This window comes from Accipiter gentilis, chromosome 15, assembly GCF_929443795.1.
Source record: "Accipiter gentilis chromosome 15, bAccGen1.1, whole genome shotgun sequence".
In the NCBI taxonomy this organism is placed as follows: domain Eukaryota; kingdom Metazoa; phylum Chordata; class Aves; order Accipitriformes; family Accipitridae; genus Astur; species Astur gentilis.
The window spans coordinates 22700202-22726599 of record NC_064894.1 but is presented as its reverse complement, the minus strand read 5'-3'; the positions used below and the strand labels follow the sequence as shown (position 1 = coordinate 22726599).

The 26398-nt window shown below is 38.8% G+C and overlaps 2 protein-coding genes across 5 annotated transcripts in view; one reads left to right on the top strand and one right to left on the bottom strand.

Annotated features, from left to right (window-relative positions):
- Positions 1–26398, top strand: part of NT5DC1 (5'-nucleotidase domain containing 1) — a 149767-nt gene that overhangs the window by 16224 nt on the left and 107145 nt on the right. The gene's annotated exons all lie outside the window — the stretch shown is intronic.
- COL10A1 (collagen type X alpha 1 chain) overlaps positions 1028–26398 on the bottom strand; it is a 49139-nt gene continuing 23768 nt past the window's right edge. For 2 of the 4 annotated variants that reach the window (XM_049817735.1, XM_049817737.1), the window contains 2 exons: positions 8606–8759; positions 1028–3184 (listed from right to left, as the gene is read on the bottom strand). In XM_049817735.1, coding sequence (XP_049673692.1) covers positions 1290–3184; positions 8606–8744 — 2034 coding nt within the window. In that variant the 5' untranslated portion in view covers positions 8745–8759 and the 3' untranslated portion in view covers positions 1028–1289. Of the gene's footprint in view, positions 3185–8605; positions 8760–9428; positions 9507–21569; positions 25720–26398 lie in introns of those variants that run through there. The other 2 variants (XM_049817738.1, XR_007508188.1) reach the window with 2 other exon arrangements.

Below are 26398 nucleotides of genomic sequence, written 5' to 3'. Positions count from 1 at the left end.
CATAAAACTTTTAAACACAGGCCTACATACTTTTAGTGCAAGTGATTAAAAATTTCTGTTTTAAAAATTGAAGCTAAAAATAATATTTTGAGTTCATAAGGTTTTGATGTATATGATACTTCTAAAGCACACGAATGGTAACTGCCATTGGAAAACATGTGTGATCAAACTATTACGGTTTCATAATTTATAAGCACTAATTTTATTAAGCTAGCTTACCTTATACCATTAACTTTTCATAGTGCCACAACAGATTAATGCAATGTCTAATGTTTGTGAGACATGAGTGTATGTAGGTATGGTAAATATGATTATGTCTACTGACTAATTACTGTCATTGTTTGATAAATTTACCATAAGAAGTAAATATATTCCCCAGACTATTGTGTGTTAAAGGAATTAATTTATTCAGGGAAAATCGGTGCAAAGATTGTCTCCAATTTTGGGGTGGTAAAGGTGTTCTGATTTTGTGAGTGTCTGCATGCTTCTGAAGATACGTTCTTAATGTCTGGACTTGGTGATAGTTGTTTTACAGTATTCTGAATATTGTAGTTTTACAGGAAGTTAGGAGCTTAAAAAATATTGAACTAGTTTGTTGCAGATTACAAAATGTGCATCAGACAAAGCTAAGTGGATTTCTAGGCTTCAAATCTGGTTGCTTTTTCATATTGTGAAAGTCTTAGAGCTTTGTAAATCTACCTTTCTCCAAGGTAGTTATGTATTAATAAGAAAAGTGGAAGTAAATTACACTGTGACCTGGTATGCACTGTATTAGAGTTGTTTTCTTGACTCCTGTTCTGTAGTTTAATGATGAAGCTGACAGCAGAATGTTCCTCAAGTATATTGTCCAGCTGTTGTGATGACTGGTGAATCTGAGACTGTGTACTTCAAATAATACCTTCGGTTAATTGAAGTATAGTGGAGTGTGATCTAGAGTCCTGGAACGGCTACTTTATGTGTTATAAGAAGTGATATTTAGAAATTCTGGTTTTCCTTTTTTTGGGGGGAGGGGGAACAAAAACAAAAACGCTGGTGCATTATATTAACTCATAAAATTTTAATGTTGCATTCAGTCAGACAATTGATCATCATTTGAAAAAAAATTTCTCTAATTCTCTAAAAACATACAATATTATTCTACTAGGTTTGAACCAATCTCTTCCACTTTCTCACTCCTTCCTCCATTTCTGTTGCAAAATTGAAGTTGCATGACCTATGACGAATCAGATCAGCGCGCAATTAAAACGGTCTGAAGGAGAGAGTGTCAGGACAGTGTAAGTGGGATGTTGTTAGTTATGAGCAAATAGGAAACCTGAGAAAGAAGAGTGAACGTAGTCAGAGGAATAGAGACCATTAGATTCTGAATTGGGCAGTTGGAGCCACACTTGATCGTTCTCCATGAGATCAATGACAGCACTGCCAGAAGCCTGGTCAAGGTATCCTTTCTTGTACTCATCATAGGTGTACATGAGCGGGGAACCATTTTTGTAGAGCGCAACCCAAACATTTGTTCCTTTTGCATGTACGTGGTAGGAGAAATAGTACAGTCCAGGGATCCTGCAGGTGAAGATTCCTGTTCTGGGGTCATAGTGTTGCTGCCTGTTGTACAAGATTTTATCAAATTTGATGGGGACTGTTGCCCCAGGGTAGGCTTTTGAGAGGATGACACTGAAAGCAGACACTGGCATCCCTGTTAGAGCTTGGTTTACTCCTCCTTTGACGAAGGACATTCCTGATAGCTCCCGAGACTCTCCTGCTTTAACGTAGCTGTCGGGCATCTGTGGGATTACGGCTTGGCCAGGGGGACCAGGAGGACCTGGCGGGCCTGGCAAGCCAGGCTCTCCATTGTTGCCTTTAGGGCCGGGGGGTCCAGGTGGTCCCATGGGTCCGGCTAAGCCTTTTGTAGAAATACCTGCAGGGCCCGGCAGTCCTGGTGCTCCGGGCTCACCTTTCGCACCAGGGGCTCCTGGCAGGCCAGGGGGGCCAATGGGACCTCTGATCCCGGGTATTCCTGAAGGCCCTCTGGGGCCCGGCTCGCCGTTGATCCCTGGCACTCCCTTAACTCCCTGGGGACCCACTGGACCAGGCAAGCCAGGTAGCCCAGCATGGCCAGCATCGCCTTTTGGACCTGGGAAACCTGGGTGTCCCTTAGGACCAGCAAGACCCTGCTCACCTGGGTATCCTCGTTTTCCCTCTAGCCCTGGTAGACCCCGTTCGCCCTTGGCCCCTGGGAAGCCCGGGGGGCCCGCAGGGCCCATGTCGCCTTTGGGCCCGGGTAGGCCGTTCTCACCAGGCAAGCCTTTGAGTCCTTGAGGGCCCATGTTCCCTGGTGGTCCGGCAGGCCCTGGTTCTCCTGGCACACCAGCCGGGCCTTGGTCTCCTTTAGGTCCTGGAAGGCCAGGAGGACCTTCAGGGCCTCTGTGTCCCTTCATCCCTGGCAATCCTGGCTTTCCAAATCCTGGAAGACCCGGGGATCCAGGCAAGCCTGCAGGTCCGGGGTGTCCCTTGGCTCCAGGGATGCCTGCTGCTCCTGGTGGTCCCATTGGCCCAGGCTTGCCAATGCCAGCTTCTCCAGGTTCTCCTGGGGGACCCTGGGGACCGGGCATACCGGCCGCTCCAGGTGCACCTGGTAAGCCTCTGTCACCTTTCATACCTGGCTGACCTGGAAGACCGTTTTCGCCAGGCTTCCCAACCCCAGCAGGACCCGGGAGGCCTCGGGGTCCCTGTGGGCCTGGAAGACCCCTGTTACCCGGGCGGCCTGGAACGCCGAATCCATTTTCTCCCTTTTGTCCATTTATTCCAGGAATACCTGGCTCTCCCTTCTCGCCGGGGAGGCCCCTCGGCCCTTGAGCTCCCGGAGGGCCTTGTGGTCCTGGCTTGCCAGGAACAGACAGTCCTGCCGGGCCAGGAGTGCCGGGGGGTCCTTGTGGCCCTCTTGCTCCTGGGAGCCCAACAGGTCCAGCTTCTCCTTTTTCACCATTTAGTCCTCTGTCTCCTGGCTTTCCTGGTAGACCTGGCATGCCTGGCTTTCCAACTGCAGAGAATCCAGGTGGCCCGGGCGGACCAGGGGGTCCTTGGGGACCAGGACTTCCAAACCCTGGCTTTCCCGCAGGACCTGGTTGTCCTCTTGGTCCAATAGGGCCTGGGGGACCAGGGGGTCCTTGTTCACCCCTTATCTGCACACCTGTGAGAGAGAGGAAACAGGTCAACCAGGGCAGCTGTAACAGATTTGCAGACTTGTAGCATGATGGTGAAATGTGTGAAGGGTTAACTTAACTTGAACCTCATAGAAGTCAAGTTTCTAATACTGTGTTTGGTCACTGAGAACCTGATGTTCGGAGCAAAAGTGTCTCAGAGCTCTTACAAGTGGAAATTTGTTGGAGTTGTGTTGCGAGCTACAAGGCTTCTAGAATTTTTTCATGTCTTCAATACATTTAGGGTCATCAGAGAGCTTAAAAGTTGCTGTGCAAGTATTAAGGAAGGAAAAAGAAAAACCAAAACCAACAGGTAACTGATTTAGCAAGTCATGAGACTTGCATCTTGATGGTGAACAAAACCAGAGAAAGCTTCCTGTGCAGGTGTAGCTGCTTTTCTGAAACTAGTGTGTGCTTCATTTTAGTGAGATATTTGTCCTTTCCCCCCACACACTTCCAAAAGTGGGCCAAGGCTCTGTTTTTTCGGTAAACATATGAATGTTATATTTTCAAATACTGTCTTAAAGATTTTTGTTTGTCATAAAAATTTCACTTGGTGGTGAGGTCACAACTGATAATTCATCTTACTGCAGTCAGAATTCTGGCATTGTTTTGTTTTTTTAATAATACATTATTTTCCCAGTTATCAAAACAGCAGGTGGAGCCACTTAACCAAATGTCACACAGAGGAATAAACAAACAAGCTCACTGCTTAGTTTTCTGTGCACTTTGGGGGAGCTTGCAGCTTTGTGTTGGAATTAGGTTGCTGATTTGTGGGACATTACAGACAAGATTAACATGGGCGTTGTGAGAGTACGTCAGTCGTTTGCAGCAACTGGCAGCATTATAGACCAAAACACCATACCTATGATGAATGTTAATTTAAGAAGTCACTTTAACAAAACAAAACTGAGGGATATAGGAAGAGCCTGGATTCTGGTTTTTATAATGGCAACATATTCTGTTTGTTGCTTATTTAGAAAAGATTGATAATTGATCAACAATTGGATCAGCTAAAATTTGCATTTCAGCCTCTTACAGAAAGAGCAATGTGTGCGAAAGTTTATGCCGTGATGATTCTGCTGTCTCTTAGATAATTAATTCCTTTTTCCAATCGGTGGCTAGTCTTGATGAACCAAAAATGAGTTGAAGAAGAAAACTATTATTGTACATACTGTATTTTAAAAAATAATAGAGATGTGTATATGAAATACATTTGATTTTGGTTTGATATGGGATCTGCAAGGTTGCTTTCTTCCTATATTGCCAGGGAAATTGTTCTTACATACCAAGTGTAGAGAGTGCATTTTCTTTTTTGCTGATGCATAAAATCGGCATAAATGCATATCACCTTATTTTGCACACCTTCCTATCTCATCCTCCTTAAGGCAGTGAAAAGGAAGATAGTTAAAATCCTACATATAGGAAGAAAGCAATCTGTATGATTTACTGACAAACTAAAATGCAAACATGCATCCTCAGCTGCAAAGGAGATTGTGGAATCTGTGAGTACCAGTGACAAGTCTGGTACAGTCTTTGGTTTCTTACTGATACTGTTAGATTTCTTACTACTGATATCCCAGATTCAGCAGGGTGCAATTGCAAGTTGGTTTTCTTGTTATATAGGTGGCATAAGATATGGCAAATTTTAAGAACTACATCATATGAAAAAATAATTTGGAAAAGGCTTAAGCCTGTCAGAATTAGCATGTACCCTGCAGCAGAAGTGGCATGTAAAAGTTCTTTACATGTTACATATTTTTCTCTTCACCACAGATAAGAGAGCTGCCATCAGACAAAACAGCTTACTCAACTGGAGGACTCAGAATTTATTCCATAGGTTCTGTCTGTGGATAGAACTTCAAAAACTACCTGTTCACATCAGACAACACAGGCAGGTCAGATCAAAGCCTCAGTACAAATACCTAAATGAGTTCCTGAGCTAATGTTTCAGTTGTAAGGCATTAGGGGAAAAATACAAATAGTTTTTTACATCAACTGTATCGAATCCAAAACCAAGCATTTATGTGGGTACTTTGGCAATAGACAACAGTGACCCCAGCCAGGTCTGCTCTTTCATAACAATAACTCGAGGAACTATGTCCAGGCTTATCAAACATATTTTGTTCTTTAGCAGTCAGAATTTAATTTCTGCAGCCTGGGCAACATTCATTTTATTCAGCTGTGTTTAAGTAACATGCAGTTATTGCACTTGATCAAATTATTTTTTGAGTGGTGGCAAATTGCATCAGACTTTAGCTTCAGAGTGCTTCTCTTGCTTTTTACCATGTTTTGGATGCAACTTCGTATCGGTCCTAGTTTCACAAAGTGGTGGGTACTACCTTTTTGCATAAGATGCTGAAGGCTTTGTCAGTGTTCATGATGTTATAGAGATTTTCTGTGAGGAGCTATATTGTTTCGAAGTTGTGCTGCTTTTAGATCAAAATGTCTGGTAACTGTTGTCTAGAGACAATGGTAAGTCCTCTGGGGAAAGGACAGCTGAATACATCAATGAAGTAGGATTTTTACCAGGAAAATTGAAGTAGTGGTTGGCTACTATATGTCTTGGCACATATCTTCATGCAAAATTGATTTATGTTCTCTGAGTGCAGTCAAACCCTATTTATGTATTGAATTAAGTATGAAGACTTTAACAAAACCTGTAGTAATGGCTTATTTGAGCATTGCTGAACAGTCAGACTTAATGATTATACTCAGCTAGGACTTTTCAAAGATTTCAAGCCAAAGAGCTACTGGTTTAAAAATTGTCCTGCTACTTTTAAAAAAAATGATAACACTAAATACCTACAGAAAAGGAAAGTGTATTCTGACTGGAGAGCTGTCAAGAACAAGATACTTAAAACTGTTAAAACAATTTCACCAAATTAAATGAAGCTTTAATAGGTTTTGATTGCCAACAGAAATTGTATGATCTATTACATGTTGCCCTGAGTCACCAGTCTGGGTCTAGACTGAAATTTTAGTTCCAGGCTGCTTTTTCACAAAGTTATACAAAATAAAAAGATAATTTATTGGTAACTAAATCTCTAGAAGCCAATGTTTGGTGACCAAATAGGAAAAGTAAGCTATAATGAAAAACTTGCCATACGCTACTTGAGTTACTTGCATACGGAAGAACTCGCTAGGCAATAGTTAGATGAATTTGGTTCTGTAGACTCCTGTTTTATTATTCCATGATCGTCTCGGACTAGAAATTATGATCTCTAACAGTCTGCCCTCTTTACACTTTTCTAAAAACCCCTCTATAGGATGCTTGTTTTCCAGACTGAAGAATAGTAGTGGTTTTCCAGTCCTCAATTTTGATGCTTGTTCCCTTAATGAAGACTTGCAAGCCATTTTGAATGACTGGACTCCCACATCTGTAAAACTGTAGGCTGTTCCTGTTTTTGAGGTCTAGCATATAGTCTTTATTACCTTTCCTAAATAAACAGCATTTTGCACTTCTCACATGTTGATATAATCATTCTTATACTAAATATGAAATTTCATGTACATTAGATTCTGTGTTAGCATATAAAATGAAAACTTGGTTCAGGACAATTCATTTCCCTCTTTCACTCCATTTCCCGTCTACTCTGCTCCTTCCTTAATTTGCTGGTGGTTTCTCCCTTTTCAAATGTTTTCTATAGAGGCGGGGGAAAAAAAAACCACTGAGGACAGAAGTAAGTGAAATATGGTAGAGGATAACCGAGTAAATATTGTATTTCACTTAAAAATATAAATATGTAAATGATTCTGTATAAAGTCAAGGAAAAACACTATGAAAAGTTAATGAGGGGAGAGGGAGGAAATGCAACTTTAACTCAGTGGGAATTCCAATTAGTAAGTCCTCAGAGTGGCTGTTCATGTACATGTACCTAAATTCAATCTGAGAGTGCTGGTAGGATTCCAGAAAGTCCTCGTGCTGAAAGCAAGGGATGAAACTGTGACAGTATTTTGGTACAGCCCAGAAGAACATTTTGGGGGGTAAGTTTCCCAGCCATGCTGCTTTCACTGGGTTCTTACTACAGAGTGTTCTTGGAGCATGTGGGCTGGAGCTGGTTGGAGTGAGACCAGGGCTGTGTCTTTGGACTTGATGTGTGCTACTCATGAGCATCTGTCCATAGGATCAGACTAGAGCTATTCTGAATCAAAACCTCCTAAATGAAGGTAATGTGGATGCAATGTCCTGAGCAGCAACTGTTCTGCTCTCCAGATCTGCTTCTGTTTTGCTACCCTGTTTTCTAATGCAGATATAGCCTAAAATGACCTTTTTCTGGTGAAGAGAAGCTTATTTGCAAATGCTATTTTCTGAGTCCCTCATTCAGTTTCCTCATTTTTGTGCAAGTATGATTATTACAGCTAAAAGTAGATGGGATACAGCAAAAGTGAAAGCTATTCTGAATAGCCTGCTGATGTCTGAAAGAAAATCTGGGGCAGGGCAGAGAGCGGGATTGTTACAAGGAAGATTCAGTTCTCTTAATTTTAGTGATGATAACTTTGAATAGAGACTACTGATCATACTATGAGGGACAATTCATGAAATAAATGCAGTACCTAGGAAGTCAGAACTTTTGATTTCAAGTTTTTAAAAAAAGGCTTTGGCCTAAGCATGGAGAAATAAAACAGAACTCAAATAGTTTCAAACACTAAGTATAGCCACCCATTTGTCTTATAAGGACAGAGAGGATACCCAGAAATAAGATGTCACAATGTGTAGCATTGCAATTGTATATTGCATTTACAGTCTGTTACAACTGATTTATGAAATGAAGATAACTTTTTATAATAAAGCTAGAATTGTTGTATTACTATGAGATTAGTCTGGTAATTAAAGTATAAGCTTAAATCACTCATGAAAAAACTATGTAGAGGTTTGTCACATTTTTACAACTATATATCAATTTCTTTTGCCTTTCTAGTTGTTAAACAGGTCTTCATTTGGCCATGTATATCAGATATATATTTAAATTCACACATAAGTTCTGTGACAGAACATGTAAAAGTTCTTCCTGAATATTGTAGATGACAGGTCTATTGTTAGAAACCTCAGTGTTCAATCAAGAAATTTGAGAATAATTAGCATGTTGCACATAATTATGTACACAGTCATGTTGTATTATTCCCACTACTGAAGATCAAATCTGTAGCTGTGATCTTGTTTCTGCTCTATAAGCCTTTAGTGATTAATGTGTAAAAAAAATTTGTCTGTGGCAAGTGTGCATCTTTGTCAATAAGAGGCAACTGCTAGAGCCACTGCCAGTTCTTTCTGCAGTGATGACATAATTTTAATGAACCTAAACTGTTAATGAAGGTTGAATACCAATAGTATAAACAAAGAGCTTTTGTTCATGTGTTGACCTACTAGGAATGATTGTGTTAGTTTTATTATCAGAAAATAGTAAACTTACCTTGACTCTTTACATTGAATGGTAGAAAATGTGGCCCCTTGATGCTGGATTGTTTCTGATATCGCTCAGAAAAATATCCATCACTACCATGGACAATGTTCAGACAAAACAGCAGCAGTAAGGATATTTGTAAATGCATGTTTCCAAATCCGTTCTGTGTTAGAAAGGGGAGAAAATGTTTGTTATAAAGAAAAGCTGTTCAATTCTGGTTCTTCTGCATGAATAAGTGAGTTTTCTTTAAGTCTTGGTATTAAAAGTAACATGATTTTGTGCTTACTTCTTCCTGCTTTCACTAGTTGTGAAAAATCCTCTAAGAAAAAGGGAATCAGTATTGCTATCACTTAGAATGATACAGCTCTTGTATAGGTAGCTTAGAAGCAATACTCTCACTCTTAGGAAAAGAATGATTTTAAATGGATGCCAGCCTATTTAAAACCACTATCCTCAGAAACAGTGATTATTTTTCTAGTTACACTAGGGCTCTAAAAGTAAGTTCAGGAGTTGCATATATCAAAACTCCTGAAATGAAGAAAAGTTTTCAGTGGAAATGCATAGACACTCCACCACGACCTTACTACCTCTGTCTAATGCTATAGCAAATGAAGCATGAACTCCTGACTCTCTCAGCATCAATGGCAAAAATCTCACATTGCCTTGCTTGAAACCAGACTTTTATCTGTAGCCTTTCAAATAGCCCCAGTGGCAGTAAGGATGCTGTCACTGGCCCCTAAATATCAACCCCCTTCTCTTTGAGCCAGGAAACATGTGCCCTGTAAAAGTTACCTTCTAAACAAAATAGAATGAAATGAAATCATTAACATACCAAGATGTTGTGGAGCTCCAATGCAGAGTGGTAGAGTAGGGAATCCTCCTCTATTGAGGAGTTCTTCTGCCACTGGTGAGTGAGCAGAAGCTGATGATTTCAAGTGTCACCCTTGAGTATTTATACAATTTTCCCCCAGTTGGGTGACTGCTGGGCATAAGCTCCTCCCCAAAAATCAGTAAGCAGTAATTATCTGTGTGTATATGTGTGTTTTTTAGGGGTGGGCAAATCTATTTTGGGCAGTCATCCTAGATCCTGTTAAGGTGGGTTTTTTTTCCTGCCCCTTGGATTTCTCACTGTTGATGAAATTGTATTGCTCATACCTTGTATTTTCTAAAATTTTACAGCCCCTCTGTTTTTAGAACTGAGAAAGAATTACCAACCTTACTTACAAGTTCATGATTTTTTTCCAGTGTTACCCAAGTGCTTCATTTGGATTTCTCTGTAAATGCTTTCAGGAAAGAACTATACATTTTGAATTTTGAGCTGTTACTTTCAGGAGTAACCCCACTAAAGTCTTTAGAGACTACTCATGTGAGTAATTGTTCATTGGGGTACAAGTGAAGAACTTAAAATCAGTGAAGATGTTAATAAGGGAGTTGTGTGATAACCTGAAGATTACTTCTATTATTTTAGGAGATTGTTATCTTCACATTATATTTCTAGACTTCTGTTTTGATGCCGGAGGTACAGTACTATGTATATGATGTATTCTGCAAGTAATGTTTCTGTATTATGAATTCTTGAAATGCAAGCTTACCTTACACAATGAGAAATTCATTGTGTGTAGTTGTAACAAATGCTTTGAAATCCATACTGCTTAAATTTGCAAGTGTTATACAGGCTGATGTTTGGGGCTGATGGAGCTTTTTTGAGCTTTTCTGCAGTCAGCAATTAACTTTTTCTTATGATTTGTTCAATCAAAGGCAGTTATTGCTGTACTTTTACTAGATGCATGTTTTTCCTATTAAATGGTTTGTTTAGTAAATTTAAACTACTGCTGTTTTACTGTTGGTGGATCAAACTTGATTTCAGCTTATCTCTTTTTGTCTTTTTTTTTTTCCTTCAGGTTATAAACTGGTTTTAGTCATTAAGAAAGTTTGTTAAACCAGTCTTGCTTAATAGACTGTATCCACACATTGTGACTTCTTTTTTTTTTTTTAATAAATAATGGAATCTTACAGTGTTTCAGCATCACTTTGATTAGTGTTCAGTACTAAATAGGCAGTAACTTTCAGTCCTTGAATTGTTTGGGACTCTGAAACTTCATTTAAGATCGAAGGCCAAAACAAGAGAGAAGAAACAAACATTTCTCATTTAGGATGAAACCAATAGAACTAAATATATAGTACACTTTGCTTTTATCAAACATTCTCAGCAAAAATACCTACATATAAATTATCTGTGTATTAAAACTCCTTTGCCAATTACAGACTTCTTTGATGTTGTTATATGGTATTCAGTCTTGTAGGAGATTTTTGGATGAGTTTGAAATACTTTGTTTCCCTTGTACCAAAAATCAGTGGAAAATCAAAGATAAATTATATGTGTTGTTACTAAAGGAAGCTGAGCATGTGCTACAAGTTACTGTCCTGATGAAGTAAGCATGTATTTATTTTTCAAGTTAATTTATGCCATTTGTGGAAGCTGTCTAGGGAGCCTTTTGGTGAGGTACAGGCAATTATCTATGCAGAAGCACATGTATGCACCCATATCCTAATACCAATAGTAGAAATACTGTAATCAGGCAAGGGTACTAGCATGTTATCTTAGAGGAACACTAATAAATAGTGTGCATTACTGCGAGTTCTCATGCATGGTAGGTATAGAAGGGACACCTGTTACTGTTCCAACCAAAGAACTGAGCTGGTGGCCCTGAGCTGTGCAGCTGTCCTATGGAATGACAGGTTAACATGGGCTGAATTTTACCTGCTTTGTGTCTTTGTTTAATTCCACACTCTTCAAGTGACAACTTTTTTGGCTTTTATGTATTATGGCAAATATCCTGGAACACAAGTTACTGTACTGAAAGAGACCAATGGACCAATAAGTCTATTCTGCTTACAATTGTGCTAATACCTTTGCTTACTAGAGGGCTGTAATAATGTTGTGACTTAGACTGCTGCAATAATTTATTTAATGTATTGTTGAACAGTTCTTTTCTTCTATTCTTCTTCCTAAGAGGCCCTCTAAACAACACTATGTTCCATTTTTGTAAATAAACCTTTTCTGCTGCAGGGGTCTTCAGATTGAAGCCTGCTTTCTCCATTAAGCTTGCGTGCCCAATCTGGTCAATGGTTTTCAGAGAATGTTTGCCCAACTGAGATGGCATTTCTACTCCCCGTATATGCATTCCGTTCCTTTTAATCTTTTGGAGAAGGAAGCTTTGTCCTCAAGTTGTTTGTGTAACTTCTCAAGGTGCTTCCTTTAAAAATTAGTCTCTACAAATTCAAATGAGAATCCAGTCACCCACTTTTGACAGAGGCAGCAAATATATGGGCATAGAGTTTATTTCCTCCTTGAAGAAATGCAACTCCAGCCTCTTTTTTTGGTTCACATAAACCCAAAAATAGCTTTTGATTTTAAAACATTTAAATACGCAGCCCTCAGTGGGAAGTGTGGTTGTTGCTAATTTGACAATATTTGGTTAAGAAAGTTAAGAACAGCAGGCAACAGTTTTATGCACACACAGTTTCGTGCTAATTTCTAGCCTAATTCATAAATACCCCCAAAGCGGGCGCACTTATGTTAGAGAATCACCAATAATGTACACTGATATTTGCCCAGCAGCCTTACTTCCTGCCTTGGGTCCTTCTGGGCAGGAAGGTGAATGATCTCTCTGTGTGTGTCTGCATAAATAGGGATGATTGTGGGGTCAAAAGGTATATACAGACAAACCTGTTGTCCTTATGTTTAACCTGAGCTCCACCCTATTGTACTATCTTATTCTAATTCTTTGGTTTGAGGTTTTGTTTTTTGTGGGTATGGGAAATTGAGGTAGAATTGGAGTTCACTGCTTTTGTATGTTTTCCCTGTTGCTGTGGATATTTCCTATTGGCACAGCACTAACACACATTGAGCTCTAAGCATGCATATGAAAGGTGGGCTTTGGTATATATTTGTACGTGCAAAAATACATGCAGTAGACATACTTCTGTATATGTATTTACAGTAACAGCACATTGTAAACAAGAAAGGTTATTTGCATACCTGTTTCCAAAGTATAAGCATTTAGAAGCTTTTATTTTATAATTATACATTTAGAAAGTTGTCTTTGCCTACGAATGAAGTTGTCTTTGCTCCCTCCTGCTCCCCCTGTCCTACTACCATAATAGTCAGTAGTAACGTTTGATCCATTGCACTACTCCAGAACTTGCTTTTTAGTTATGTATTGGCTGCTTCTTCCCATGTAAAGGTAGCCATGGTAGATGTTATAGTGATGTAATAGCTTAAGTCCTAAGCTTGACTGCAATAAAAAGACTCAAAATAGAGTTTCTCTGGACCATAGGAAGTAGGTGTTGGAATTGCAGAGTCTTTAACGCTATTCGCAGCAGTCTGCAGTGTTTCATCATAATTGCTGACTGAATGTTCAATTTGTTGTTGGAAAGCATGCAGTCGCACCGGCTTTCCAAAACCCCCTGTTGCTTCAGTGCCTTACTCCCACAGAATCAGTGAAAACACATGCATAAGTAACATGGAAGTGACACCATTATTTGGGAACTGGGAACTGACTTTCACCACAATCCTGCAAGTTTCTCACAAATTGACTTGAATGAGTCTCATGATAAGCAACTGCTTATGAGGAAGAACATCTTAATTACGCATAAATTGTAATAAAGCAAGCAACCACTCCCTAATCCCACCCCAGAGAAAGGAAAGAGGAGAAGCAAAACTCAGAGAAAGTTGGGTTAGGTCCTTGTTGTAGTTGGGAACTGGATTAATATGTTCCTGATGATGAGGATTTTCAGTGTGAATATGCTTAGATTTATTGTTTTGATCTTGAGTATGTGATCTTGATTTTTGCACCATTTAAGCAGAAACCATGTGCTTAGTTTCAAGGAACCAAGTTCTTTGAAAGTCATAATTCACAACTTTAACTTGGAATTTGTCTTATTTTTAATAGTTGCCTTTTAGTCTTAATCCTGCATTTTTTGTAATTTATAATTACAATTTATGTTAAAATGTGGTACCCAAGGAACTGGGGGGGTGAGGAGAGGGATTACTCCTTAAGTTTGAGATTACCTAAAGTAATCTCAGCTGTGAAGAAAGAGGCAAGAATGTGTTGGTGGGAGATTTTTCCTGTCTAAAAAGTGGTCTGAAAAATTTGGGGTAACTTTTTAATTGATGACATAAAATCTCAACGATTATTTTGCTGCTTCTGGTGCAGTATGTATGACTAGTGCTTTCTGATGATGTCAGTTCCAATTTTGTCACCTGCCTGAAGTAAACTTTGAAGACTCTACCCTAGTCTGTGACAAGTTTTCCTCTGTTAAAAGTGCTTATACCCAAAACTCACAGTAGCTACCATTTTGCAAAGAACTCTAATAGCTTGTAGCACCATCTCTGAAGAAATTCTCCAGTCTCCAATTTTAAGTTCTCAAGGAAAGGTGGTTAGGAATTTTGAAGGAGTTTGAAAGCCTGCCATGGGATTAAAGGAGTAATTGGGTTTCCTAGTTTGTGGTGCACGTTATGACACTCTGGAAATTCCTAAATCATCTGAGCAACGTGGTTTAAAACTGTTGTCTCTCCCATTCCATCACGCAATGGTGAAGTGTTTGTGTGCTCCCGTGATAGCAGCCAGGTAAGCCCGCAATGGCAGTGCAGAGGAGCAAAGTGTTCCCCTGTACCTTAATGGGGAAAATTAATACGGAGGGTTTTCAGCTTCTTCCTGCTCACAGTCAAATGAACCCAAAGAAGTAGGAAGCGGGAAAATTTGTGCGTTCAATAGCTGTGGGAAATCTGGGGTGGGGTGTTCTGTTTTTGTTCTTGTTGTTTGTAATTACATGGAGGGTATTTTCTGTTTCAACTCTAGCCACTTGGACTGCACAGGACTAGAAAACATCTTGGTGAAGAAAGTATTTACCTTGCTAATTGCAAAATAAATAAGATTTCTTTTGAGTTTCAGAATGCATGTTATCTTTTGTAAATAAAGGAGGCTTGTTGAGGTAATTTGCAGGGCTGCACAGTCCTATCTATATTCATATTTTGAGATACAATAAAGAATTCTCTCTTTAAATAAACAAAAGAAACTGTGTTACTCCTATAGTCCCCTACTAGTCTTTTTATAGATTTAAAGTTCTTATACTTTTAACACTTATACTTGTGGTTGAATAAATGTCCTACTTTCAAGTAGTAATGGAAAGATGTTCTCTATTTATTCTGGCACTGCAAAACTGACTGCTGGCCAGTTTGTTCTGTTCAGCTCAGGTAACTTGATCATAAGAACTCTATTTAGTATAGCATTGTATTTGAATAGATGACACCCATTTATTTATTTATAGTTGTATTCTGACTGAGTTAACTTGCAGAGACATTGAATGACCATTCTGAAACCTCAGGAAAAGATGTTTTCCACATAGGCTGTAGAGAAAGCTTTGAGACTGACTTGAATTTCTGATTATACATTCCTCAGAGTCAGATAGTATTATTGATGAATGCTTTCTAACAAGTCTGCATCGTTTATGGCCCCATTTCATTGTGCTTGTATAAAGATAAGATAATCTTCACCCATCTTAGAGAATTTGCAATATGAGAGTAAAAGATATCAAACAGAAGTACTGGTGTTAGGAAATATGTTTTCCAGTACCTTGGGTATGCTGCTGGCCTGACCTTATTCCTCCCTCCCTTGTCTCTGAAAGCAAAACCAACAAATATTGTTCAAATGAATGCATTACTTTGAAACCTATCAGGTGTGTGGCTTTAAATGAAAACTGATCAGTTTTCAAGATACTGAAAACACAAAGCTGGTGTTATATATTTATATTCATCCTTTCTACCACAAATGCTTTTCTGATTAAGTAGCATAAACGTTTATATATTTGAAGTTTTGGATTTTCACTAGATTTGTTTGAAAGTGTAAACATGCAGGTGATGGCAGGACTTGCATCTTCCTGATAGAGGCGAAGAGAAGAAGTATCTAGTTAACATTGTGCACAGTTTAGGAAAAATAATTTTCAAGGGGCCTGATTACTGAATAGCCTAAGCAATTATGAAAATTTGACTTTGGATTTTGAAGAGGGGTTTCCACAGAACTGTTTCTGGAGCTCCTTAAACACAACCAGGTAAAGAGATTTCCAGTTCCTTCTAGCTGAAGATGCTTATTTCCAGCCTCCTGCCTGATGTTGATTGCATTCTTGGTTGTGTCAGTGCAATGGTTTATGAAGCTTTTCTGTACGCTGAGTCAGTAAGAACTTGATTTGGACTAAAATGAAATCAAACTTTCTTCGGAGTGACAGAAGGAGGGATGCTTGTTTTCCATAGGTCCACATCATTTTGCAGGATGTTAAATGATTTTTAAACACTTGATATACATAATTGGTCTTTAAAGATTACTGCAGGTGTTCTTTCTTTTTTATTAAGTTCCTGATGTTCTTGTTTAAAAACCTGATATATAACAGTAAAAAGAGCATTCACATAAAAATGTAAAAATGCTGAATAGTCATATTTTCCTGAGGAGGATTATTTTTGTTTTCTTTAATTCATGCCCTATTTTTCTCTTATTAGAGTATTTAATATTTTGTTCTATCTCTGTGCCTGCTTGGACTCAAAGTTTCTGTCAGATTCCCCTGGACCACAGTGAATAAAGTAGAAGCCATGGTAAAACAAGGGTGGGAACCACTCATACTTTCCCAAAGGTGAAAAAGTTCAAGCAGCTTCCTAAGGTATCCCATAATTAGGGGACTCTTCCAACCAGTTGTTGAAAAATAGGTGTAACTGAGCTGCTTTTTCAAGTGTACCCACTGGAGCAGGTAGCCAGTGTGCTGAATAGTCTCATTCATTGACCTTACTACCTGCTGTGGTTTGGACAATTGGCATAGAGTTGTTTTTAAACTTTCTTGCTTAAAAACAGGTGCCAAAGGTGGAGGGGGGTGGGGTGGGGTGTGGAATCCAGACTTTTACAGCCAGAACAAATAAAAGTTGTCTGAGTTCACTTTAAAAATAAGGGATTTGTTTGGTTTTTTAAGTCTGGCATTTTAAATATTGCTGTTTTCTCTTAACTGATTTAAACTGAAACTTAGGAACATTCTGTTGGTGGGTATATATAAACTTTCTATACTCTTTTCCTTATACAAAATAAGCTTGAGTCCATGGAGCCTAATTTTTCCTGATGATTATTAATAGGACTGGTTTTAGTTTCACTTAGCTGAGACTGGATTTTTACAAGCATTATATTGTCATAAAGGAGAGTCATAATTACCTGCTTGTAATAAAGTGCTAATGAAGTGGCTGCTTTTATTATTACAGAAAATGCTTCAGGGCTACGAAGTTTTATAGGTAACACCATATTACCTGACCACAAGCTTCAATGTCTCCTGCATTTTGTAAAAGAAAAATCACATGAATGTGAAGGATGATTTTTTTAAAGTACTCTAACCAGTAGGGTCTCACACTCAAAGATTTGAGGATTGAAAGATAGTTATATGAAACTGGTTCATATGTGCAGCAGGTAAATACTTCCCAAACTACTGATACAAAAAATTATCCAGATACGAGGGAAGTATAGGGACTCCTGAAACTCACGATAGATAACCTGACCAAACTGCCAGCTTGTTTTCAATGGTGATGCTTTCTGACCCTGCTGTTACTGTCGTAAATGGTGGAAAAATAAAAACAAAAATTGAACTCCTGCTGGAGGTGATGTTAGATGACTTCTGTACCCATTGATGGTGAGATGTAAGCAAGGATCTCCATGGAGTTAATGGGTAAGAGCTTGATGTATTTCTGCTGCCTACAGAAGTAAAAGTGGGTAACTTTGCAAACAGAAATTAAGTGCTTTGAGATTTTGCATCTGTTACTCTTGTATTTAGATGTGCAAGTTCCACTGAAGCCATTAAACCTTTCCAGACATTCACAGAAAAGTGACTGTACCTTTCACTTCGTAATTGTCACAGCTTAAGAATATAGCCATGGAAAGGTAATGGCTGCTTGGATCATATGTGGTTAAAGTGCTGTAATGTGAATGTGTTTTAAGCCTTAACAGAGTTACTAAAGATCAGAGAAGGTGAGAGGTGGGGAACCGAATCCACAAATGCCAGGTCCCCATCTGATTTATTAACAGATGAGCTGTTTTCTTCTGTGTGATCTGTAACCAATAGCCAGTTTTTGTTCTTGAAACAGTTTCTCTGGCAGTAGCTTAGCTAGGAATGTAGATAAAGGTAAAGCTTCTGAGACTCCTTTTGTTAAACAACTCATGGTCCATAAGTGAGGAAGAGGCTGCTCTGCTGTCAGCAGCTGCTGCCAATAACAGCAGAAGACTACAGCAGAAGACTGATACCAGATTTCAAGGAAAGTTTTCTGATACGCTGGTATTGCTACAGGTCCGGAGTGGAAGATGTCTTCCACCAATCTGCAATAACCGAGATGAAGAGTTAGGACTTCAAAATAGGGGTGAGAAAGAGTCCTATAGGATAGGAAATGGGATATGGAGGGAAGGAGTCATTGATCTGTGTCACATAGTCCAGACTGTGGTGTGGAGTCTGAATTTTATGTTTATCTCATGCAGCATCTTTCTTGAGGAATTCTTGTAGAACCTGTGGGTTTCTTTAATAACACAAGATATAAAAAAAAGAAGAGGGAGGACACTGCAACTCCTGGTGCTCAGCTCATCTGTTTTCTGATCAAACTTTCATGAAATGGGGAAGACCTCTGAGCAGGTCACCATACTAGGTGAATGTAAGCCTGCGTAATACATAAAATCAAGAGAAATAAATGGTGTTTGGGTACAGCTGAGGTGGAAATTAAACCGCCTTAAATGTAGGTGCCTTAACCTGGGCCTGAACCCAGCCTTTCTGGCTTTATGCAGGCTGTTGGACCTTAGTGCTGAAAAACTGAAGCAATTTTATTCTACTTAGCAGTCTGGCTGCAACCTGTGTTGAGCTGCTCCAAAACCAGAGGGAAAAGCAGGCTAAATGCCTTGTGGTTAGCTTGCACTGTGCTCCAAGCTGTTGTGGGAATGAGCAATCTCCACCTATGACTAGTTTGAGATTGTGTACTGTGCGTTTGCATCTTAGGAATACTGATGGATCTACTCATTTTGCTATATATTATACTGTTGTGACTGAGGTTTGAAACTCACTATAGTTTGAGTATGAAACTGCTATAGTTTCATGTCATTTTATTCTCACTACTGAATGGATTTAGTAGGACTCTACAGTGCTTGAGAGTCAACTTTAGAAAACCTTTGGCAAAGGAGGTCTGTTGTCCAGATTGCATCAGTTCAATGTTTCTGATTAGAGCTTTAAAATGGTATTTTTTTAAAACGTATTTTGCATGGCTTGGGAATATATCTAATCACTGCAGCTATAGCATTGAAATCTAAGGGAGTGAAAGCTGATCAAGATCTGTAGTGAACATCTGCTCCAAGTATCTTGGATTTCTTCACAGATTCACCTCAGAAATGAAGAGGGGTGTAACTTAAACAAGTGGCTGTCTTCCCTAACGTGTATTCCAGACTACTCAAATGGTGCAAAGATTTAGCCACCTGCAAGCTGTAGTTTCCAGTTTGAGAGCTAGTATAACTACTTGTCTGCAGAGGGAAAAAATATCATATGATGATTAGGAGGGCTTTTTAACATATAGAAAATAAGGGAGTATGTATATAAACCCTGAAGGTTCTGAGACAGCTTGCCATGTTACTCTATTTTTCAGCCAAAAAAAGTGTGGAATCTGGGAAGCTGGGGCTAAAATGAATGCTGTTACTTGATATGGTACCTACGTTTTGCTTGATACATTTCATTCATGCTAGTTTCATCACAATTTATCATTAAATCTGGTAGAGTCAATTCAACATTGCCTTATTGCCATTGCATGGCTTACCCAATTAGTATCTGGTTATCTGATTCTGTACTAGAAACAAGGCAAAATTCTGTCTTTATATTTGCAATCTCATTCTGCATGCTGGAGTGTTTTTTTTCTAAAGATACTTCACGTTTTTTGGGTAAGTGAGAAATAAATTTCAGTATTAGATTTAGATGCAGTAGAATGAAAAAGGATCCTTATGTACAGAAGATCCATCTGCAAATTCAGTAGAAGGTACAGGAATGAGATTTGGAATTTGGTTTTTGGTTTGAAACCCTTTCATTTACCAGCTTGAAATATTTTTATATGAAGCTGAGCATCTTTAAACATTCCTCATTTTTCAGGACCTAAACATAACAGTGTTTGTCCATTGAAATACTAGGTCACCACAAATGCATGTTAGGTCATTCGGAGAGAGCTTATTGTTTCAAAAAATAGACCATCTGTGTCTATAGACCTGTGGTGGGATGTATTTGCTTACCTACATATTAATAAGTAAAAGTAAAATTAACATTGCTAGCATATTTTCTACCTGGTTCCTTTTTATACCTGTCTAAATCCAGATCTTTTCTGGTATATCCTGTGTACATAAATTGTATTGGGTTTCAGAGTTGGATTCTACCTTGGGCTGTGCTGGTGACCGCAGGATGTTTATGTGAACTATGCTAAGTTTCTGCCAGACTTCTCCCTCTGAGGCCTTCATGCAGTACTCTGTCCCTGAGACACTCATGTCATTTAGAACAGGGTTTTTTGTTTGTTTGTGCACCAATAGTTTGCAGGTACTTTAAGGGAAAATATATTTAGGCTAGTCATGTAGGTAGTGTCAACACTGCTGGGAAACTAAGAGCTGGCAGGAGCATGAGCAGCATTTCTTTGAGATGTGAAATAATCTCTGGACAACCTTAGACTACTTAATAATAGTATAGGATAATTTTAATACCTTTTCCAATTTCTAGGGATCAGAAATGCCAAACAAAAATAAGACAAACTTTTGCATTGGCAAAGGAAGATCTATTTTACAAACTTAATGGGGGTAACGGACATGGTTTTGTCATGTTCTTTCTAAAACGGCTTTGAACTATTTAAACTTCTACTGGATCATCTTTTAGAAGCAGAGAAAGCCCTTGCTGTTAAGAATCATACTCTAAGAAAACAATCTGTAGTTTCTAGAGAATTTGATTAGAAGCTGTCATAGTGATATTACCTATCAATCTCCCAGTTAGGGCTAAATGGTCTCATGGGAACTCAGGATCTTGGTCTTTTGAGAATGAAAAGTCAAAAACAATCATAGAGGTAAAGGCTCAGAATATCTATTTTGGTTGAGAGTTGACTTCTGCAACTTCAGGAGTAGAGAGCAAGTTAACTAACATTCCAATATTTTTAAACTGTCCTTCTCCTGAAACATAGTGCGGGCCACGCTACCATCTGGCCGTTCTGATGGAAAACTGCCTCAGGCTGTCCATTCAAAGCCCTGGGAGAAGCCTCTCTCCTGAGTTGTTAACATGCTGTCCTTGGAGTCCTTCATTCCTAGGTTACCTGAAGGACCAGTATGACACCTCAGATGCAGGGATGCATGTGCTTTTTTGTGTCTAATAGCTGTGGGCAGTTATTTTGAATACTTAAATGCATACAACTGCAAAAAAAAGTGATAGTTAACAAAACTACGTTTTGTGTTTGCAGTTACTTTATGGCCTACATCTAAAATGTCTACTGAAGCAAAACATTTTTTTGTCCTCAGTTATACTTATGTTCAGGAAAGGACTGTAGGGCTGTCCAAGTCTTAACAAACAAGTTATCACCAGGGACTGATGGCATCTAGTTACATTTAAGATGACTGCACAGTGGCCTGTGAGGTAAAATATGCCCTTTTTTTTGGCAGTGGGGTCTACACTGGCTTACGTAAATGTGGATCAGACCTCTGATGTTTTTAAAGGATGTGTATGGCCCAAATCTGTACTTAGCAGAAAATGAATTTATAAACAGAGTCATAAGAACTTAGTTCTAAGGTTCTGCAGTCAAGCTTATGGCCCATCAAAACTTTACCAGCTCCCTGTACCCCTACAGAGCAGCACTTTCTTCCTCTTCTGCATTTATGCCATGTGCCTGGAAGGCACATAAGAATCATCTCAATTTTGTGTTCTTGTGCTTGGGGGACAAAGCATATGCAGTTACATTCTGCTACTTGGTCTTCCAAAAGAAATACAGTCTTTCTTTCAGAGAGTGGTCTGTTAAGCGGATAAGTAGGTGTGAGGCCTCAGGGGCTGAACATATAGATAGGGTCTTTGGAGCATTTAGGTGCCAAACTCTAATAAGTCTTTATTGTCCAAATGCAATCTGAAATTTGTAATAATTGTACAGAATTTCATGGCAGTGGCAGAATGGATATTTTGCACATTACACCAATATGTAATTACACCAAAATGTAAATGTTCAGGCATTGGAATAGGCTGCCCAGGGAAGTGGTTGAGTCACCATCTCTGGAGGTACTCAAAAAGCGCTAGACGAGGTACTCCATAACATGGTTTAGTGGGCATTGTTGATGGCTGGACTCGATCTTGAAGGTCTTTTCCAACCTAAATGATTCTATGATTCTACGTGACAAATTCCAAACCTATGGAAGGAATGACGGACTTAAAGCTGCTTTGTAAGATAGATGTAGAGAACTAGAGTAGAGACTCTGATTCCCCTGATATTTTTATTCAAGAATGGACAGTTTTAAACGGATCCTTTTGAAAAAGCAAAAGCCTGAGCTATAAGAAATTGGAGTTGGACTTGTGAAAATTTGGCAACGTTTTAATTGTCTGAAAACCTAATTTTGAGGAAACGTCACACTTCCTGCTAGAGTTGAAGCAAACTGTTATAACATCAGGTAACTATTTTAATGGTTAAGCTCTTTTCTCTTACGCTTTTACAATTTAGGGTACCAGTTTTTTTGTTTTGAGGAAAACTACTTTCACAGTCTTTACTTATTATTACTATCAAAGACATAATATTTAATATTATCATTAAAAGCTGTTTAATCTACAAAGACTGGTGTTGAAAGTGCTGTGTATTAAGTCTAGATTACTGTGAATTAAAATGAAATCTTCATAAGAAAAAAAGCCAAGAATACAAATGTTTCATATGTGTCCTTTATAGTTCTATAATTTAAAGCATGATCACATATCTCTGCATTCTCCCTCCTTACTGATATTTGCCTTCCTCTGAGAACCTATTGCCAAACAGTTCTAAGAGTAAGAAAGTAGTGCTGTGGAAAAGTTTGAGTTCACAAGTACACCAGCTTCAGGCTTGCCATCTCTTCCCAGTGGGATTTCTTCTCTTCTTCATCCCAATCATTTATGAAGTTTGCATCTGGAGAACCTTTTAAAGATGAGTATTGCAATGTTCCTGGCTCTTTTTGAAGAACAGTGTTTTTTACTTTTGAAGTATAAAAAACAATGGCAAAATTGGTAAGAACTCGTTTTGAATTCTGTTTTCCTGAGGTCTGGCATTTGTTTTCTTTAGTCTAGTACAGAATGTTTGCTCTGAATTTTAGTTATTGTCCTTCAATATGAAGACTTAGAAGTGCTTTCTATACTCTATGTTTTGGAGCTGATTGCACCATTAATGTTGTATCCTCCTACATATACATATAACAGAATAATCTGTAAAGGACTATAAATAGATTTAGGAATATCAATATATCTTCTTGGGCTGCATCCGTTTGGGGGGTGGGGATGGTGAGATGCTTTTGGAAACTTTTTGGCCATTACAGCATGCAAGTACAGAGAGAGGATTAGAGTGTGAAAGCTCTGCACATATGTATAGGTGATTACTCTTTAGCTTCACCTCTTAAAGTAAGCAGAATATAACTTAGATAGCCTTTTATCTGTGGTTATTTTGGGGCGGGGGGGAGTGTTTTGTGGGTGGTTTTTTCCCTGCCCTTTGTTTCCTCCTGGATATTGTGGTTAGGCAGGCATTAAGGATTTTCATGATTACGCAGAATTCCAGCTTTTCTTAGTGCCCTTATGCCAGGAATCTTGGATGCCAATGAGGCAGAGATGTAGATACAGATGACCACTGCTGTTTCAATGGCAGTAGCTAAAATGGTAAATAAAAGTACGGATGTTCATATATCAGTGTGCTCGGTTCATACTGTTGTCTCTTAGTTTACTTAGACATAGCCCACAGGTCCAATGCTATCCAAAGAGGTTTGGCCTTGCTACCTGTGTACTGTGCACCATGAAGTCATGGTGCTCATGTGCAGTAAACAAAACAATTTCAGGAAGTTTTGTTTCATAGGTAAGCTGAAGTGTAGATCCTCTCTCGAAGACCTCAGAATTACTGTGTGCTACAGTCGTTTGGGAAGACTGCATTGTCAGACAGGATCTGTAATTCAGAAAATTAGGGATATGTTTTACCTCCTCTTCCAGTCAGGAAGCAGACAGTGTCAGGGGGCCAGAGTAGAGCAGAATGGGAGTTGCTCCAAGGGCAGGAGTCATGACTGCTCAGCAATAAATGGCAGAAGCAGAAGAGAAATGAGAGAGAAAATTGACTCTAGTTCGGTCAGGTTATAAGAAGGCAAAAAAAAGAGGGCATGCTGACAGATATTTTTAGCCCCATTCTCATAAAAATAAACTCACTGTGTAGGCCTTAATTTCTCTAAGCATTTAAGTTCTTAATTCTGAAAACAAAGTGTGGATTAGTTTCTACTGGAAAACATAACACTGAAAGGGATTTGAGTAGGTGTGCTAATTGCAGAGTGCTATCTCAGATCAGTAAAACTGATCCCTTTAGAAACTGCTGCCTTGTTAGGCACCATACATTTTGACGTAAGTTTTGTAGGTGCTTGAGGTACTCACAAAATTACCTCCATTTAGGCAGTGAGACACTGAAGCTCATGCCTCAGCCTCACTCATAAGTGTTGGAGGCAGTTTCACTGAATACCACTTTTATAGAGGCACCTAGTTGCTGTCCTCAGATGAGGCTGGAGATAAGACTTCAGATGCATGCCTTTCTCCAGGTGGCTGGTGGAAGCGACTATAAATGGAGAAGACAGTTAGATTTTAATTAGATATGTGAACACTGCACATTTCATATGTAAAACATGCAAGCAATAGATTTTAGAAATGAAGGCTTATCTCTGTCTTTCAGTGATTCTTTGTATGCATTTCTTTCCATCTTCCATACCTTTAGCTTTGCTGTCTGCTTCTCTGTGTACCTGATGCTTTCTCGTACTGTTTACTGTGTTCTATCTATGCTATTCAGCATGGCATGGGTGGAAGAATTTGTTGCTGCTCCTTATATCAGCTCTTGATGCTCATGCATTATCAAGCAGGGTTTCCTTGCAGCCACGCAGCACGAGTAGGGTGAGAGTCCTTTTTTGAAAAATGAGGCCCAGACAGAGACGAAATACACTTTTGGCTAGAATAGAGGCTTTAGATAGCAAGAAACTGCTGCATTGTACACTATATTCTTGCTGCAAATTTTCTGACCTTATTGACATAGAATCACTACTTTTAAATAGACTAATTTAACTAGCTCGTAGTTTAGGTCATATTTTACATCTATTCAAAACCACTATATCCAAAACTCAATATTTAACATTAGATCACCAAAGATGCTGGTCTGTCCATTGACTCACTTTAAAATGTCTTCTATGAAAATGCAACCTGAGACAAAAGCCAGCAATCCTGAAACTTCAGAAGGAATCTACGCTAGGTGAAAGCTTTGGATTTTCTAATTTTATTATTATAGTTTCTGTCATGCTGGGAGCAGAATTTTTAGTCCGTCTTGTGTTAAATAACATCTTTCCCATTCAGCAGAACTGAAGATCATCTGAGTTTGAGTACTAGTCTGGATGTACTGGATAAAAAATAAGTTTTAAATTTCTCATTTATTTTGCTTGTACACACAGAAAAAAGAACAACCTGCTTCTTGGCTCTTAGCTCTGAGAAGCTGCAGAGTGACTCAGGCTTGTGATGAAATCTTTCTGCTGTGATGACAGCCCAAGAATGCTGTCTGCTCGATCAGGTCAGCTTTGGAATTCAGGGCACTTTTCTTCTGTTTATGTCAGTAAACTTGACAGGAGCTTCTTCCAGCAGGAAACAAATATGGATATTTTTATGATATGCCACTCGTTTCAGGTCTCCTCTTGCAGTTGCTCAGTTACTTGTTTTCTTCAATTTTATTTAAACTCAGTGAGACTGAAGAGCCTTCTTGCTGTCTGAGAAATCACTACCAGGTTTCCCAATAATTCTCTGGAGTCTTGACATGTGTCTCCAGCTTATTATCCCTTGAGCAAAACATAATTTTAAATATTTTCAGTGGCTAAAGCCAGACTGGGTTGTTACAATAACTCATTCTGACTGTCATAACACAAGCCAAAGAAGCTTGCCCAGTAGCTTCTGTTTCTGTCCAAAGCATATCTTTAAGGACACAACATCCTAGCCTTTATTTAGCTGTGGGTTACTCTGGTTGCTTCACACACTGCTCCTGATTCTCAGGAGGAGAACTCCTACTTCACACCACTTAAGGGAGCTCCCTGTAGATGATTTATTATCACATCTTTCAAATGTTTGGCACGAAAGAAACTGAACTTCGTAAAACTATATGGCCTTGTTTTGATTTGGGAGAATCTAAGCATCAGGAATTATCATAGATGGCTACTTCAGACACAGAATCTGTCCTGTATCTCCAAAGGAACTTGATTTTTCATAGTTTAGTATTTTGAGAACACTTTTTCTCTCTCTCTCAAATACTGCTTTAAAAATTAGTTTGATGGTTCCATTTTCATATCTTTCTTTTTGTTTTGATCAGATTTTTATCCTGTCTTTTTGCTGCTTGTTTGAATATGATATATATTCTGTCTTTTGGGTATAGCACATGTGTTGCTATTAATATATACATGTATACATATCTGCATACACTGTATATAAATATACAAATTGGATAATAGACTTGTACAAATAAAC